The sequence below is a fragment of the Falco naumanni genome, chromosome 9 (genome assembly GCF_017639655.2).
Source record: "Falco naumanni isolate bFalNau1 chromosome 9, bFalNau1.pat, whole genome shotgun sequence".
Classification (NCBI taxonomy): Eukaryota; Metazoa; Chordata; class Aves; order Falconiformes; family Falconidae; genus Falco; species Falco naumanni.
Genome location: NC_054062.1, coordinates 8,548,674 through 8,564,793, shown reverse-complemented (window position 1 = coordinate 8,564,793; position 16,120 = coordinate 8,548,674). Strand labels below are relative to the sequence as shown.

Below are 16,120 nucleotides of genomic sequence, written 5' to 3'. Positions count from 1 at the left end.
CCACAAGCCCGGTGCACAAAGGCATTTTTCACTTCCCCATTTCTGAGCCGGGAAAATCAAACGTACAAAACTAAGGGATTTTCCCAGGGCCACGTACAGCACCGGGGGCAGAGCCAACACCCACAGGTAGTTCCGTGCATCCACTTTCCCTTCAGGACACATCCTTAGCCACAAAACCATCTTTCCTCTGTACACCTTACATTAAAGAAAGAAAATACACCTTTTTTCTAGGACACACCAAAAAAAAATCTTTTTATACACAGGGCACTACCCCAGAAATAACCCAGTGGTAGCGGTCCTCACAACTACACGCTTCTTTAGCGGGAAAACATCGCCTGCGCTGCTTGCACAGCCTCGTGCAAGCGAGAAATCTGTTTCTGCAATCGTGAGAGGCCATCACCTGCTAGAAGGCAGGTCAGTGCTGGAGGCTGACGCTGTTTTCTGCAGGACTTCTGAAACCTGCAGCTGGGACTAGAACAGATCAGGAGGGGGAAGACGCAGCACGGGCTGTAGCTACAGCTGCAAGAGATTAAGCCCAGCCTTAGCAGCGTGCTGCAATGCAAACAAAACATTGCATTCGAGATCATTTTTTTGCCATGTTTTGCTGCTTGTAGCTTGTTTCTTGGAAGGAACGCTCTGTCATCTCAACATAGCTATCCTGATAGCTATCTGATTTACTTTGTAAAACAGGGTTTCTCTGGCAAGGTTCATGTATCCAGAAATTATTAAGATTGAAAGACTTTTTTTTTTTTCCACTGAATTGCATATGAGATTGATTTTTATTTTTCTACCCTATATGCCATGGAACTTATTTAAGGACAAGTAATAGGCTTTGGGATTTATTTCACTCTTAATTTGCGTGCTTCTGCTTCTGAGACCCTAAAATAGGGGTTGGAGCAGAGCCACATTCAGGCTGTGGGGCTGAAGACCGCAGAATCCATATACCATCCTAATTACACTGTATTTACCATGGTTTTGAGCACCATGCCTAAGCCAACAAGACTCTCTGCATTTATTTCAATAGCAGCATCTTCACTGAGGAAGGGAAGGATAGGGACCCCAATCGTCAGTGGGGACCCCAGTGAGCGGAGGGCAGTGGGGGCCAACGTGAGCATCCCTTCAGGGAGCCAGAGCTGCAGCTGGCTCCCACAGATTAAATTAATTCATCTGAGATTAGTTTCTGTCATTGAGGCTTTTGTGATAGTGTAGCAAGAAATCATCTAATTAGAAAGGAAAAAACATGCAGCAATGGACAAAGCAAGGGCTCTCTGACTGCAGGAGACAGCGGTGATGGGAGGGGACACCCCCTGGGGGGGCATTTTCCAGCTAATGGAGTAACAGCGTTTTCTGTTCTTGCAGTGCTGGCAATGGGGAGGAGAAGCAGGGATAATACGCAGGAAAACAGAGTTAGAAGCAAAGACACACTAAGCTCTGTGCTATTCTTGTGTAATTACAGTGCAAAGGCTTCCAAGATAAGGGATTTCAGTGGGAACCATGAACACTCGCTGTTAAATGAATGAGAAAAAGCCACATATCCACAAGAATAGCAAAGCCTCCCTGTCCCTGGATCCCAGCTATCGCCCAACCCACCCATCCCTGGCAGCGGGAGACCTCAACGGGAACAACAATGCTTCAGCCAAAGTCTTCCCAGAAGACAGCCAGCTCATTCATCCCCCGAACTGACACCAGGACCTCCGTGCCTAGGAAAGGACTTGGCCAGGGGTGAGTGACACACTGCAACCTCCTCCAGCAATGCCCCGAGACTTAAACCCAGCCCTTGCCAAGACACTGCAGCTCCTGCACCCAGCTTCCCCCCTTACTCCCTGCCTCCCAACGCCTTGGATGCTCTTTTCCCTTAAAATAATAATCACTGCAGGCTTCTCCAGGACTCGGGGCTATCCTTAATAATAAACAGTCCTTAACTTACAGCACGCCTTTATTTCTCCAGCCTTCACCCCCTGAATCTCCCCCCAGCCCTTGTGGGATCTGTCAGGTCTGTGTTTAACAGATGGGAAGGCTCCGAGTTGGTTTTACGAGTTGGTTTTACACGTGAAAAGCTCTTCCCCTCCAGCAATACGAGTGCAGTTGAGGCAGCAAAAAAAAAAAAAGTTCCAACAGTGGAAATTGTGGCGTGGGGTGGTGGGCACGGGCGGCAGGGCTAGAGGGAAAGCTGGAGCCCCATCCAGCCTGCACCCTGCACCCTGGCTGTGGCTGTGCCTGGCCCTGGGATGCGGCCGCAGACCAGTGCCACGCTATGTCCTGACTGGAAGAGCAGCAAGACACGTTCTGCACAGAAAAGTAAATGTGTTCTATAGCTGGGGAAACAAACACACACCCCCCAGAAAAAAGGAAAGGTACTTTAGGCTAAGAACTCTTCCCAGTCATGGTTCTATTAAGAAGACGTTGCCAGATTAAGAATAAAACCCCACACTAACAGAAAACCAATTGCAAACCAAATTTGCAGGGAATTGAACAAAGACCAGGATAACAGCTCTACCTAATAGGACTGTCTACTGTTTTTAATTCCTTCTCCATTGCTCCTTCAATTAGCAGGGGAGGAGGGGCCCCGGCAGCCGGGCAGCCCACCCTGGGTGCCAGGGCCACGTTACTTACTAACCCTCATCACCCACTCAGCAATGACGTGCCTTGCTCAAAGCCAGGAAGAAATTTCCCCTTGGGCACTTCTGCAGAGAGCAGGGCAGGGGACGGTTGGGGACAGTGGGGTGACACCAGCGCTCCCGGGGCAGGGCAACAGGGATGGCCGTTGCTGGCGTTCCTGGGATCCCAGCCCATTAGTGGCGTTCCCGGGTCCCAGCCCTCGGCTGTACAGCCCCTGCAGAGGGGACCTGAGCGACGTCTCCAGCAAGAGACAGGCAAACCCACCCTGCCACCCTCCCCAGCAGGTGTGTTGCACACAGCTTGTGACATTTTCACTTATTTTATTTGTAAACTATTCCTGAGCAGCCTGTAAGGTGCTTTTACAAGTGCCCTACCTACATCCCCAAGGCATCCGTGATGTCTGTTTAACCCTAATATGTGTGGCTTCTAACGATTCTGATGTGATTAAAATACTAGGAATATGGAAGGGGAGAAATGTTATTTAAAGCATCGTATTGAAAGGTTCTTACCTAATTCCTTTGGTTTGAGCAATACTGTGGAAGGAGAGTCTGGATACTGCAGAGATCACCTGAAAATGAGAGAAAAAGATGCTGGTGTGCTTACTGAAGTCAGCGAACCCACAGCCTGGTATTTGGAGCTGAATATCCACTGAAATGGATGTGCTCCAGTCCTCCCCATCAGTGTCACAGTACGTCACCACCAGGGCTTGGAGGACACCATCAGTGCAAACGCTGCTTTTCATTTTACCACTGAGCATAAAAGACATGTGACCCTCAGCTACAAAGATACCCAACTCAACAGCACCGTCCGAGGGAACTCCATCCTGCCGCTCCCGTAACACATCCAGACCTGCTCCAATAAGTTTTGTGTAACACTGAGAACCACTGAAGAACCCCTCTTACTTTGTATTTTATTGCAAAAGGTTTGTAATTCCTTTCGTCTCTCCCCACACAAGATGATCTTATTGAGGCAAACTCGCCATGACCGGATGGTTTTGACTTCTTGCATTTCAATAAAGATGCATCACCAATTTGTCAGAGACGAGTGCAGACCATCGCCCTTTTCCAGTGGAAAACCCCCAGCAGTCATTCAACAGTGAAATATTTTCACCAGCATCACAATTAGGAACAGTAAAGCCACGAGCTTTTTCCAAAACCTCTCCTTTTTGAAGGAAGTTTTAATCGCTAAGCAGAATTTTCAATGAAGACAAACAAAGAATTGTTTTAGTCCCTTATAGATATAAACCATGTTTTACTCTTTCTCATATTCATCATTTCAAAGCTAGATTGAGAAAACAAACGTATTATTTTTGGACTGGCTTCCCATCCACTGGAATGAATAGAGATGCCTGCATCCAGGACACAGATAAAGGGCATCTTGAGCGGTTCCTGCTGCCCAGGGCCCCGAGCCCCGGGCTCTCCTCCAGGCACGCAACCCCAACACTATGGGGGCTGCTGCTGCACCCAACCCAGCCATGAGGCACCCTTTAGTGCTGCTTTCCTTAGGGACCGTGTGCCCCTGTGCTGAGGGATGCTTCCCTGGTTTGCTAAGCCACCTTCGCATCCGTCACCCAGGGGAGCACGTGCCCTAAGAGAGCGAGTGCCTGACTTCTCTCCTGGGACTACTGTTGGTCCTTGAAGCTTCCCTCCCTCCCACATTGTTATTGCAAAACATCAGAGTCAGGACGTGGATCCTCATGCAAAACCTCGCTGCAAGAGGCATGCCAGCACCAGGCTTGTTTGGGGGGATGCACACACGCAGCTCCTCGGGACTGCGCTGGAGCCTGAGCTCCTCCTGCTCCAAACCCCGTCTTCTCCTCCCTACTTCTGCAACCTTCATCCCTCTCATTTTTCTTTTCTTTTACCACTGCCAGGAACTCTAGCCTGGCCATGGGCCGCCGGTGCCCCACGCATGGACCCAAAGGTGCGGCAGCAACAAGGAACAAGGGAGCGGCCACAGTTGCGCTTGACTTTCACATGGAGAACAGAGATGCTGAATTATTCAAGAAGACCAGAGAGACTCTGAGAATATCAAAATTTGGCCAAGTTTCTCCCTGGTATAAAGTGTCACATAAATGCTATGCAGCAAGGAGATCCAGAGCAAGAGGGAATTCTCCTCGCACCTTGGCAATGCCCCCGTGCAATGCTTCTAGCAAAAGAAGCCTTTACCAAAGCATTCTTCCACTTTATTTTTTTTTTTTTAAGGTGTTGCCCCTGACATTTCGAACAGAGGATGGGGATAAAGGCAAAGCATTACTTTTGCTACTGCTGTCACAAGCATATTTTGGCCTATTTCTCATTCTTGGGAGTCCATGTGGATGGCTACCAGACCGCCCCCCCTGCACGCCTGGTTTTACACAGATGCCCTGGACCACTGATCACAAACCATAATTACTGCGCAACTAGAAAAGAAACTGTAAACTTTCTCAAGCAGAAATGCAGTGCCGCGAACGTAAATGCAATGAAGTTCCTTTTACTGTAACCTACCAAAAAAAGCAACACAGAGAAAGGTTGGCTGCTTCTGGAAAAGGTGCTTCAGCCACACACTGTCCTGCCAGCCAGCTCCCAGTGCCAGCCGGCGACATTCCCAGCTCCATTTTGGGAAGGTGTTAAGCAAGCCTGGCTCTCCACGTCCCTCTCACACCCCTACCTCTGGCCGCTCTCTCCTCTGCTCTGGCTTTGAGAAACATCAAGCCAAGACACGGCTTCTGGTCATGTCATGATTCAGTGAGCAAACCTGCTTTGGAGAAACCGGAGCTCAGCCCCTTTGGAAGGAGAAGGCAGCCCTGCCTGTGAGCTCCATGCAAACCATGTCCCCCCCAGCGCTCTGGAAGCGCATGCTGTCTTATCAGTCTGCATTTTCAAATAAAGGTGGCTTTGCCTTCAGAAATGACAGGAACAGCAACAGGAGAAAGCAGGTTAAAACATAACCGGAGTCAAAGAAATCAGGTCTTACTGCCCAAAATGTCAGCAACCTAAAGCACTGCTCTGGACATGTTATTAAATCTCTCTGAGCCACAGTCTCCCACCTCTAAAATTCTCCCCAGTTCGGGAGAGGAGTTGGGGCTGAGTTCATCAGCATCCATGAAAGGCGCCAGGGCTCACCAAGGCTCAGAGCATCGCTGCCGGCAAACGGTACCTGCAAAAGCCGAGCCCAAAGAGGGCGCAGAGCTGGAAAGCCCACCGGCACCCCCAGTCCCACTCCACCAGGCTTAAAATAGGCAAAGGGAAGTCCTAGACTGATTGAATGAGTCTCTTCTGCAGTTTATTATTAGACTTCTCAAGTGAAAAATCAGTTTATGAGTCAGACAGCTATACCACAGGGTTTGACTTCCAGGGAAATTTAAGAGAAAAAGCTCACTGTTCTCTACACCAACAATTTTTGCTTTGTTCTTTTATGAAAAGCCCCAAGCGCTGAACATCCTGGCACATCAAAGCCCGGGACCTGGTTCCAGCGATGAGCCAGCATGCGCAGACATGCTTGCTTACGCTTAGGCTCCCAAATTGATGCTCAGGTACATAAAGCAAAGCGACCCACTTTGAGGGACCAGGTACAAAGAACCTCCACAAAGCTTGGCACCTCCAAAAGCAAGGCTGAACAGTAACTGTCCCCATATCAGCCAGTGTTTTTCCAACAACAGCTCCCGCCAAGGCAGCAGCCAAGAGCAAGAAAAGCCAAGTGCAACCCCAGCTCCTCTTACAGCTCCCGCGCTCCAGCCTGCCAGCCCCTAGCCAGGGAAATGCTTAAGCATGCGCTTAAGAATAAGTAATCCTCTCAATTTCAACAGGATTAAACAACATTCTTAAAAGTAAGTCAATCCTAAAGTGTTTGGCTAAACTGTGTCTCATTTTCCCTGTAAAGCAGCTTCTTATTTGCAGAGAAATTCAGTGATATTTCCTGCCGCTCCCAGCTCCCGTCCCCAAGATCCGCCTCGCTACGCACCCACACGGCCGCTGGCACGAGGGGTCCCCGACCAAACCTCAGGCTTTTTGTTCCTCCTGCAATACCAGGACATATCACAACTAATGCAGCTATGACACTAAGTGGAATTATAGTTCACTGGTTATTTATACCTCCCTTTTCCTTTCTGGCTGCCTGGAATTGCAGAGGCTTTGTTTCCCCAAGGCAGACGGTATAACCAAAAAAGATTTCTTGCTGTGGGGTATCTGTTCCCTTCAGATTTATGCTGATTATTTCATACACTCAGATCTTTGGGTTTCCCCTCTTAAAATTAACCTGCTGCTCGAAACTGGGAATCCAGCAGAAGCAAGGCTCCTGCATCCTGGAAGTGCTCCTGGAGCATACTGGGAGCAATAGCATCCAGACGTGCTGGTCCCTTGGACCACACTGGGAAAGGCTACGATGACCAAAATGACATCACGCCCAGAGCCAGTGCCCCGGGTCAGTTGGTGGGGCGGCACTGGGGGCTCTGCTGCCCCATCCCAAGGCAGCGATGTCCCGGGGGAAAGCACCCGATGTCCCAGGGGAAAGCACCCGATGTCCCAGGGGAAAGCACCCTGCTCAGCACTGGCAGACGACAGCGTTACCGAAGTCATTTGAACACGCTCCTTGGGAACACAACACTTTCATCTGTGTGTTCATCTTCCGGGAGAAGGAGGGCTGTAGGCTTAAACAACAGGGGCTTATGTAGATTATTATTACTTCTCCAGCCATTTCTCAATGTAATTTCCTCCCAAAAACCTGCATTCAGTATGCAAACATTACCGTACCACAAAAGCTATAGCTAAATGAGATGCCAGATGCAGAGCTGCAAAGGTTTGCAGTGCAGGTGATGTACAGATAAACTTTCCCTACAGTCGACCTGCAAAGGGTTAGTGGGAAATTTCTGGTGGTTTCACCGTGAAAGGTGAGGGATGCCCTTCACATTCCTGACGTTCCAGTTTGCCTTGTATTTTTAGACGTGGGCTAAATCCAAACACCCAGCTGATCATTTACCAACCAGCGCCCCGCACAGAATGAGATCATTGCTGTGAACCAACGGAACCAGGAACAGAGCACGAGGGCCATGCGCATGATTTCAGAGGCTGAGCATCACACGGCTCGGTGGAGACCCTAATTTGAAAAGCCGCCGAGTTGTGCATGTCATGAGGAAGTCAGAAAGAAAAAAAAAAAATAGAAAAAAAAAAAAGGGTGGGGGTGGGGTGGGGTGTGGCCAGGGAAGAAAAATCAAGTTTCAAACTGGTTTTCTTACATTCACTGGTCACTTTGCAAGAAGCCTAAGTAAAGAAATGAGATTTTTGAAAAGAAAAAACAAAACCACACCACCACCATAAGAAATTAACCACTTTTCTCCTTCCTTATTACCAACACTTTCTTTCGGGAACTACAGATTAAAAAATAAACTAAAGCAAAACAAAAGATAAATTATTATGCTTACTGCTCTTCTGTTTCCTCCAGCATTGTTTATTGCTGATGGTATCTGCGCATCTAGAAAACTCTCAAATAAACTCTCTCCTTATTTGAAAAAACAAACTGAGCCAGCTGGGCTGGGGAACACTTTGCCTACGAGGAATTCCCCGGCTCCCTGCGCCCCGAGCGTGGCTGCAGAGCCCCAGCGAGCTGCAGGGGCTACATCCAGGCTCCAGCACGTGCTGAGCCCCCGCAGGGACACCCATTCCCAGAACAAGCCAGTATTGGCTTCTAAGCAAACCAGGAGCTCTGCACAGCAGTGGGAAATCTGGGCAGAGACGTCGATGCTGCCACCTCCGCACACAGCCTGCTGAAGGAGAGGTGGTTTTAGAGCCTGAAATTACACAGAGTAATGTTCTGGTTTTCCCCTGAACTCATGAAGGGTGAAAGAAATTGTCAGGTCAAACATCCCCAGCCTCCATGTGGGTCGAGACTGGACCCCAAATTCAGAGACAAGCTGGATAAAGTATTTCTGAGTTGGACAATAGCATTCAACAGCAAAAACACTGATGTGAGGGGTCCCAGGGACAAGGCTGCTAAAATAAAAGCAGCCGTGAGAGCAAGCAGACTTTGACCCAGCTGCCCCCAGTTTGGGGTACTGGAGAACCCTGTACTTTGTCCTTCCATTGCGCTGGTGCCCGTGGCAGCGGCCAGTGAGGTGGCTGGGCAGCTCGTGTTTGCTCTTCTCCATCTGCTGAGGAGCATCCCTGCCCACCCCAGTGCCTTCCACCCAGTTGCACACCCACACACTGGGACGTGCAAAACCAGGGTCTGGTATTTGCAAACCCAAGTGTCACCAGCCGTCTCCAGCCTCCCATCTCCTCTGTTTGCATGTTCCTCTCCCATGATTTGTGCCTCGGCTACACCAGCCCTGGGAAGTCAGCACAAGCCCCGAGTGGGAGAGCCAACACCAAACACAACCTGCTCGCTCTGGATCACTTCTTTGTGCTCCACGTGTGCTACTGCCTGGTGTATAAACCTGCGAGACCTTACAGCACATGCGCAGCGAGCACAGCAAACATTAAACCTACAGCTGCCTTCAGCCCGCTCCCCAGGCGCCACGCAGTCCAGCCGAGGATGCTGCCACTTGCGCATCCCACTGATGCTGCTGGGAGTTCCTTAAATCAACATCTCCTGATACAACCCAGTACCAGGGAGGAGCATCACTGTATGTGGCTGCAGCGGGAGCGCGGCAGCCCCTGGCCAGGCAGGAGGAAATCAGACGCGGTGCATTATTTTCTTCGGATGCCAAGGGCAGGCAGAGACCCATTAAGGGATCAAAACAGTTTTATTTTCCTACACCCAGGGCTCTCTCCTCTCAGCTGGACCTCATCCACCCACCTGGCTTCTGAGGACGAGACGATTAAATAATAATCCATCTGGACAAGTGATCTGAGCCTCTCCAGTGCCTGTCTGAATCGTTTCCCGCGCGGCTCCTCTCCACTTGGAGAGGCTTTGACCTCCCATTCCCACTCGTGCCAGGCGGAAAGGCAGCGTGCCAGGGAAGCGTGGCGCTTGGTGGCATGCCGCATTTGGAGAGGTGCCAGCTGAGAGGATTTCAGCTGATACATATTTGATAAGGATTTTAAATCAAAGCCAGGGAAGTTCTCCCATGACGGTGTGTCCAGGCTTCTCACCCTGTGCTTCACTACAAGGACCATGCAACAGATAGGGAACGCAGTGAAGGAGGTGTGGTAAAGCCTCTTCCCTCCTCCAACAAATACCCATCCCAAGGATCCCTGACTGCCGCTGCCTTTTGATTTATTAGAATATTGGCAACAACTTGTGACATGGCTACGGAGCTGCGCGTGAGCTTTACAGCACCCATCAAACCACGGGAGGCAGAAGAACCAGCAGTGTAGACCAAAACCCATTCGCCACAGCATTCCCCAGTTCTGGGGAACAACAGAACCGCTCAGCTTTCAGCACCCCTCTGGGCTTGCTGCTCCCTTGGCCTCACAGCCTTAAGTGCTATTCTCAGGGACATGGTAAATACCATCCTAAAGCCAGTACATGGGTTTGGTGGAGAGCTGGCCCAGGATGCTATGATCACCATACTTCATCGGAGCTGGGCGGCTGGGCTGGACTCCAGCCTGCAAACTGGAAGCAGGAAAACCAGGTACCAGCTGGATTTTGCTTCTGCAATTCAGCAAGGAAGGCTGGATGTACAGGCACCTTCCTTTTCTAAAGGGATCCTCGGTCACAGGAGCAGCAAAGGGTTAAAAGAACCTCAAGTGAACATCTGACACAGATTGTCCCCGAGACACCTTAGCCACAGTTCAGAGCGCCCGTGTCAGGCTGCATTACGGTTACTCCTGCGCTACAGGGACAAGCGATTACACCTCTCAAAATAATGATAAGCCCTCTACAGAGGGCCCATCATCAAGAGATGCCCTCGCCAGGCAAAAGCATCTTTACCGAAACCAAAAGCTCCTCTGAGAAAGCATGAGGAACATGCATCAAAGTTCTGCGTCATTTCCAATATTCCCCAGCACTTCCAAAATTCCCAAGCAGCTGGGGAGGGAGTGACTCCCCAGCAAGGCTGCCTTCAGAGCAGCCTTTACCTAAGGAAAGCTGGAGTCCATATAAGCATTTTTTACAGACCTGACAAAAAAGGTCTAAAACGCATTCCCTGCCAGCCCAGCCATCCACACAGCATTTGGGCACCAGAAGCATTTTCCATGCCCACAGCTCTGCACCCCACAGCCCCGGTACTGAGCCCCGTACCCCCTGCAAGTGCCACCCCACTAGTGCTGGGCAGCATCACCTGCTGTAACTGCAAATGCAATGGAAGCCCAAAGCTCCTGCAGGAGGAGTCAGGCAAAACTGCTCTGAGGCAGCATGGTCATCCCCAAAAGGAGGGAGAAAATCCTCAAGGGAGCAGAGAGGGAGCAAAGGGGAGAAGCAGATTTTTCTTCTGGCTCCTGCCCTCCCCGTGGTGCCTCTGGCACTGCCAGCAACTCTCCAGGGAGCAAGCTCCATCCCCAGATAATCCCAGATGATAAACTGTATTAGAAAAGAGGAGAGGAACAGGACCCTGGGAAGAGAAAGGAAAAGTTGTTTCTGGACCTGACCCTTACCGCTGTAAAATCCCCCCCACTCCTGCCAGCTGCTGATTTACAGCCTGGACTCTGCCTGATCCCAGGGCTCCGGGCAGCTTCTCCGCATCCAGAGCACCGCTGCGCCGTGAATCCCATTAGCTGTAATGTGCTGCTCTAAGCACCGCTGCCATCAAATTCTGTGTGTTTGGCTGGTCTTTTTAAAACAAGGTTATTAAACCCAGTGTCATTCTGCACTAAACCCAGCATTATTTTGCATTAAACCCATGATTTGGCCACATGATGGGTTAGGGGTGCAAATATTAAGTCACTGGCAAAGCCTCTGCTCATTTCCAGTGGGAAGAGGACTTGTACCATTTAAACACATTTATTTTGAGCTCTCTGGGGCTGGCATAACATCTACTACCATGTCACCTTACAACAGCGGGCAGTCATTGTGAAACCAGCAATGTCCCCTGACAAGGAGGAGAAAAAGAGTAACTTCTGTGGATTTATAGCTACTGGTAGAAAAGCTTTGCACTGTATCGCACCATCGTAAGCTTCCCAGATGCACACGCTCTCCCTCCCATATTTAAGACACCAATGTCTTCTATTCCAGAGCAGCTGAGTATCGGGGGGAAGATCGTCACATGTCCCTTTGGGGACCCTAAGCCTCAAAGTCTGTGCTTAAGGAGGTATCTGTGCTCCTCCGTCCCCTGTGTAACAGATGTCCCCATCCCACAGCAAACACACTTAGCCAGGACCAAGGCAGAGCAGGATCCCTCGCCTCCCCAGGAGATGGAGATGATGAAAAGGCAAGAGAGGGCAGAAGCAAAGCAAGGCGACTCGCAGCAGCACCGAGAGCTGCCAACAAGCCCGATCGCCGTCCCGCTGCCCCGCTCCCACGCTGCCCATGACTCCCAAGCACAGAAATTAACACCCTGAAACTATAGTGCTTTCTTTATGCTGCTGAGTTCCTTTAATACAACAGCCATAAATACTTATTCTGCTACTTTATGGCCTCTGTCCTCCGACACAGATGCTGAGCTGCTGTCGCGTTCGGTTACTTTTACTATCACTATCTGATAGCCTGGCAATGACTAGAGCGAGGAGCTGACTTTGATGGGACTCTAAAAGCCCAGGGAGGTGGAGGGAACCCAAGCAGTTTCTCAAGTGAGCTAACACCGAAGCCCACAGACACAAACTGAGAAAGCACCTGCTGCTGTGCCTCCAGCCGATCCTGGGAGCAGAGATTTCGTTTGATGGCCATGAAACACTCACAGCAGCAAGCTCAGCCCTTAGGGAGAGCTCAGCAAGCACCCATGGGTGCTGGTAAGAGTTCAGGGCACAGGGTGGGAGGATGGTGAGGGCTACATTCAGCAAAGCCACTAGTTGGGGGCAAAGTCAACAGCGCAGTTGGTGCACCACGCTGCATGACACGGACACCCCGGGCTTGGAGGCACGAAAGCAAGACAAAGGCACGCACCAGAGGAAGCTCTGGGTGAAATGAAGCAACTAGTTTCCTGTAAACAGCGGGGATTCACGGGGCAACGATGAGCTGTGCCTGCTGCAAACCCAGCCCAGCCGCCCGCCACATGCTTCCCTCCCACTGGGGGACAGCTGTCCCCTGCTCCCTGCTCCGGGCAAGGACAAGCCTACCCCATACAGGGGCTCAGAGAGACGCTGCCTCTGCAAACACCTCTGCCAGGCAGGAGAAGAAACCAGGAGACACTGAAATTCCATCTTTATGCATTCAGCACTGGGACTGAGCAAGACCTGGTCCTGTTGCCAAGGTCCTGGCTAAGGATGGGTGGAACGATGAGCTTGCCCATGGCAACAGATTTATGAAAGAGTCCTCAGGACCTTTGGGAACTGCTGTGCACATCCAGCCCTCCAACACCCAGCATGGCTTCTAAACAGGAAAAAAATCAACTGCTCGGCAGGAGGTGCAGGGGTGAGCGGTCATGCACACCTCCTCCTCCCCCCACAGAACACCTTCCTGCACCTCCATGCTTTCCCCGTCTCAGCTTGGCCCCATCAATTTCCACAGAACTTGCAAATAACGGGAAATAAGATAACTGTTAAGCACTGGCATAAGAAAGGAAGGAAAATGAAAAGCCTTGATACCCAAAAACTATTTATGGGAAAAGCTTGTTAGCACCTCCGAACGCTGATTTGGAAATGAGTCATTAGCCTGTGCCACAACCGTGGGGTTTAAGGTAACACCAGCCAATCTCACATTTCTGCATGATATGGAACAGCATTAATTAAACATTAAGCTAAACTATTTCAGCGGTGGTGTGCAGCGGCGCATGAAACTGAAACCAAGGATCGGGGGACGGGTGATTAAACACCGACCCGGCTGGCTGGATGCTCCACGGCACACCACGTACGAAAGGCAGAAAGCACGATCCTCAGCTGTCAGAGATGGCAATCAAACCCCCCTACGGGTCAGACCACAGGAGATCCAGCCAAAAGCAATTTTAACAGAGGAATTGCCCTGCCTTAGGTTTCAGAAGGTGGAGGAGAAGGATGCAATGTGTTTGCACCTGTTGATCTGGAGATGTTGGTTTTATTCACCTGCTTGCACATTTCTGTGACTCTCGGGGCGTTCTGGAGAGCTGTCCTGCCATTTCTCTCCCTCTGGAAGTACTTCCCCTCGTCCTCCTGGGGTTCCAAGGTGCCACCACTGTCTGGGGGTGCTGCGCCCCGTCCCCAGCTTTGCCCAGCACGATAACTCCTCGTTTCTCATGCAATCCCTTTGTGTCCCAGCATATACTGGCTTTGCTGACCTGTGAAGCACATGTCAGACAACTTTTGCCTCTGCTTAGAGCAATAACTGAATATATTTGGGCAAAGGGAGCCAGTGGAGAGCTTCCTTTTTATTGCAGCTGGGATTTCAGCATCCTCCTGACAGATGCCCAGAAACAAGGAGGATTCCCAGAAATGCCTGAGCACAGGGAGTCCGAGCTGAGAGCTGGCTGCTTTCCGCCAGACCAAAGGTATTAAAAAACTGGCTCTTTAGAAAAAATGTGGCACGTAACTGGAGAGGCATCATTTGTGTAGCTTTGTAACCATTGCAAAAGCTGGCTCTGAAAGTGTGCCCTTCGGGAAGCAAAGGTAATGAAGCCAGGGAACTGTGCTTTCCTGGAAATTAGAGGTGGAGGGGGAAAGAACACAAACAAACTGGCTAAAGCAGGAGTTTGGTTCAGGTCCCTGGCGCAGACACTCAGGTAAGTGCACAGCCATCGAGTGAACCTTCCCAGCCGGCTGGGACAGCTCCATCGGCTCCGGCACAGCACCAGCACACGCCGGGGCTCCTCACCCCCCCATTACGGCTCTCCCCTCTGTCTGACCAAGCTGGCTCCTTCCCTTTGCCCCCAGTTAACATCGCAGTGACTCCCCAATGAACCTGGAAACACGCCAAGAGCGGAGCAGCAGAAGATGGAGCACGGTGGGGAGGCAGGGTGCTGGGCATGGCCACATGCTCCCCTTCCCCCAAAGCAAAGGCACATCGACTGGGGGGCTCTGCTATTAGCTTACCCCAAGAGCACCTAAGAGGAATCAATCAGTCTTTAAAGAAAGGGGGAAAAAACGCTGCTGGCTGGGTGTGTGTGGGGCGCACAAGGCCAGGACAGCCCTTCTCCCAAGTGCACAGTCAACATGACTAATACTCCCAACACACGCAGCCTCCCACCCTGGATTCCAGGACAGCTCTGTGGATGTCAGTGGTGGGGGCTGACCTTGGGACGCCAGATTACGCTCCTGTAGCATTCCTGTAATGTTACGGTCACACAGTTATCACTGAGCAATAACAAGGTGCCCAAATGAAACAGCGGCTCTGCCCAGTTTGGGATCCACAGAAAGCAGCATTCAGAAAGCACAGCTATACTATCCTGCATCATATTTGTAGCCCCACCAAAACAGTGGGGAGAAATGCAGTTACACTTCTAAAAAAAAAAAAAAAAGTGCCTAAAAGCAAACCCAGGGAGCTCATCCAAGTCCCAAGTCCAGCCTCAAGTGCCAGTTTGAGCCATCGCTGCTTTTCCCACAGTTTACTCACTCCTCTCATCTAAAAACCTTCCTGCTTTTTCCAGAAAAAGGATCCTTGTGTAAGCCTAGCTGCTCAGAGGCCACGAAACGCCCTCCTGCTATGCAAAGCAGGCATCCGCCACCCAGCCAGCCTGTACGGCAGGTTTACAGCACTTTGCAAGGAATCCGCTGCTAAATGGATTTTTTTTTTCTCCCTGCTGCCTTCTTTGGGGAGAAGTGACAATCAGGTAGGAAAATTTTGAAGGAATTAGCTCAAGCGTGGGAAGACGTGAAACATGTAGGAGGATGTGGGTGCTAACAGCTCTGACCTCAGCTTGTGCAAGCTGATGGAGTCCCTGCTGAAAGCCACCAAGCTGTGCTGACTTACACGTGCTGGGCTCTTGGCCCTTCATGCTTGAAGAGAGGCAGGAACAGAGGAAGAAGGCAAAAAAAACCCCAAACGCTTAAACACTAATTAGCTTAAAACACTGGTAAATAGATTTACACAGGCGGTCTGCAAAGCCCTGACCGCAGCAGCTAATTGGGGCACGCAGCGTTGCCGGCAGAGTTCAGCTTGCATTGCCTCGTGCCGTCACGTGGGACCGAGCTGCCACAAAGACGCATTGTGCCAAGGTATTTGAGCATGGGGAAGAAAACACCAGCAGAATCATTTCCATGCAGGGGAGGGAGGGATGTCACCAGCTGATAGCAGCATTCATCCTGCTTTTGCATTTTCCAGGTGCTCCAGACCCTGGGCCCTGCTGCTCTGGACCGCTGCAGGCTTTGGAAGTGCCAGAAAAGCATCTCCGTCTTGCCCCCAGGGCTCGGAGCCTACTTTGTGCCAGGCAGGGTGGTTACAATTATCACGTCTGCGCCATACACGGATATAATTATCAGGAAAATTCAGGGAAAAGGGTCCTGCAGCCAACTCTTGACTCCAAAGCACTGACGCAAGTATCAGAAATGGTAGGCTGGCCAAGCCATCACACTACAAAAAGCAG

The 16,120-nt window shown here is 50.7% G+C and overlaps 1 protein-coding gene across 5 annotated transcripts in view; it reads right to left on the bottom strand.

The window, feature by feature from the left end:
• The window catches only part of VAV2 (vav guanine nucleotide exchange factor 2), a 148,969-nt gene that overhangs the window by 49,801 nt on the left and 83,048 nt on the right, over window positions 1-16,120 (bottom strand). For all 5 annotated transcript variants that reach the window (XM_040606757.1, XM_040606753.1, XM_040606754.1 and 2 more), the window contains exon 3: window positions 3,129-3,187. In XM_040606757.1, the coding sequence (XP_040462691.1) occupies window positions 3,129-3,187 (59 nt within the window). The remainder of the gene's footprint in view (window positions 1-3,128; window positions 3,188-16,120) is intronic.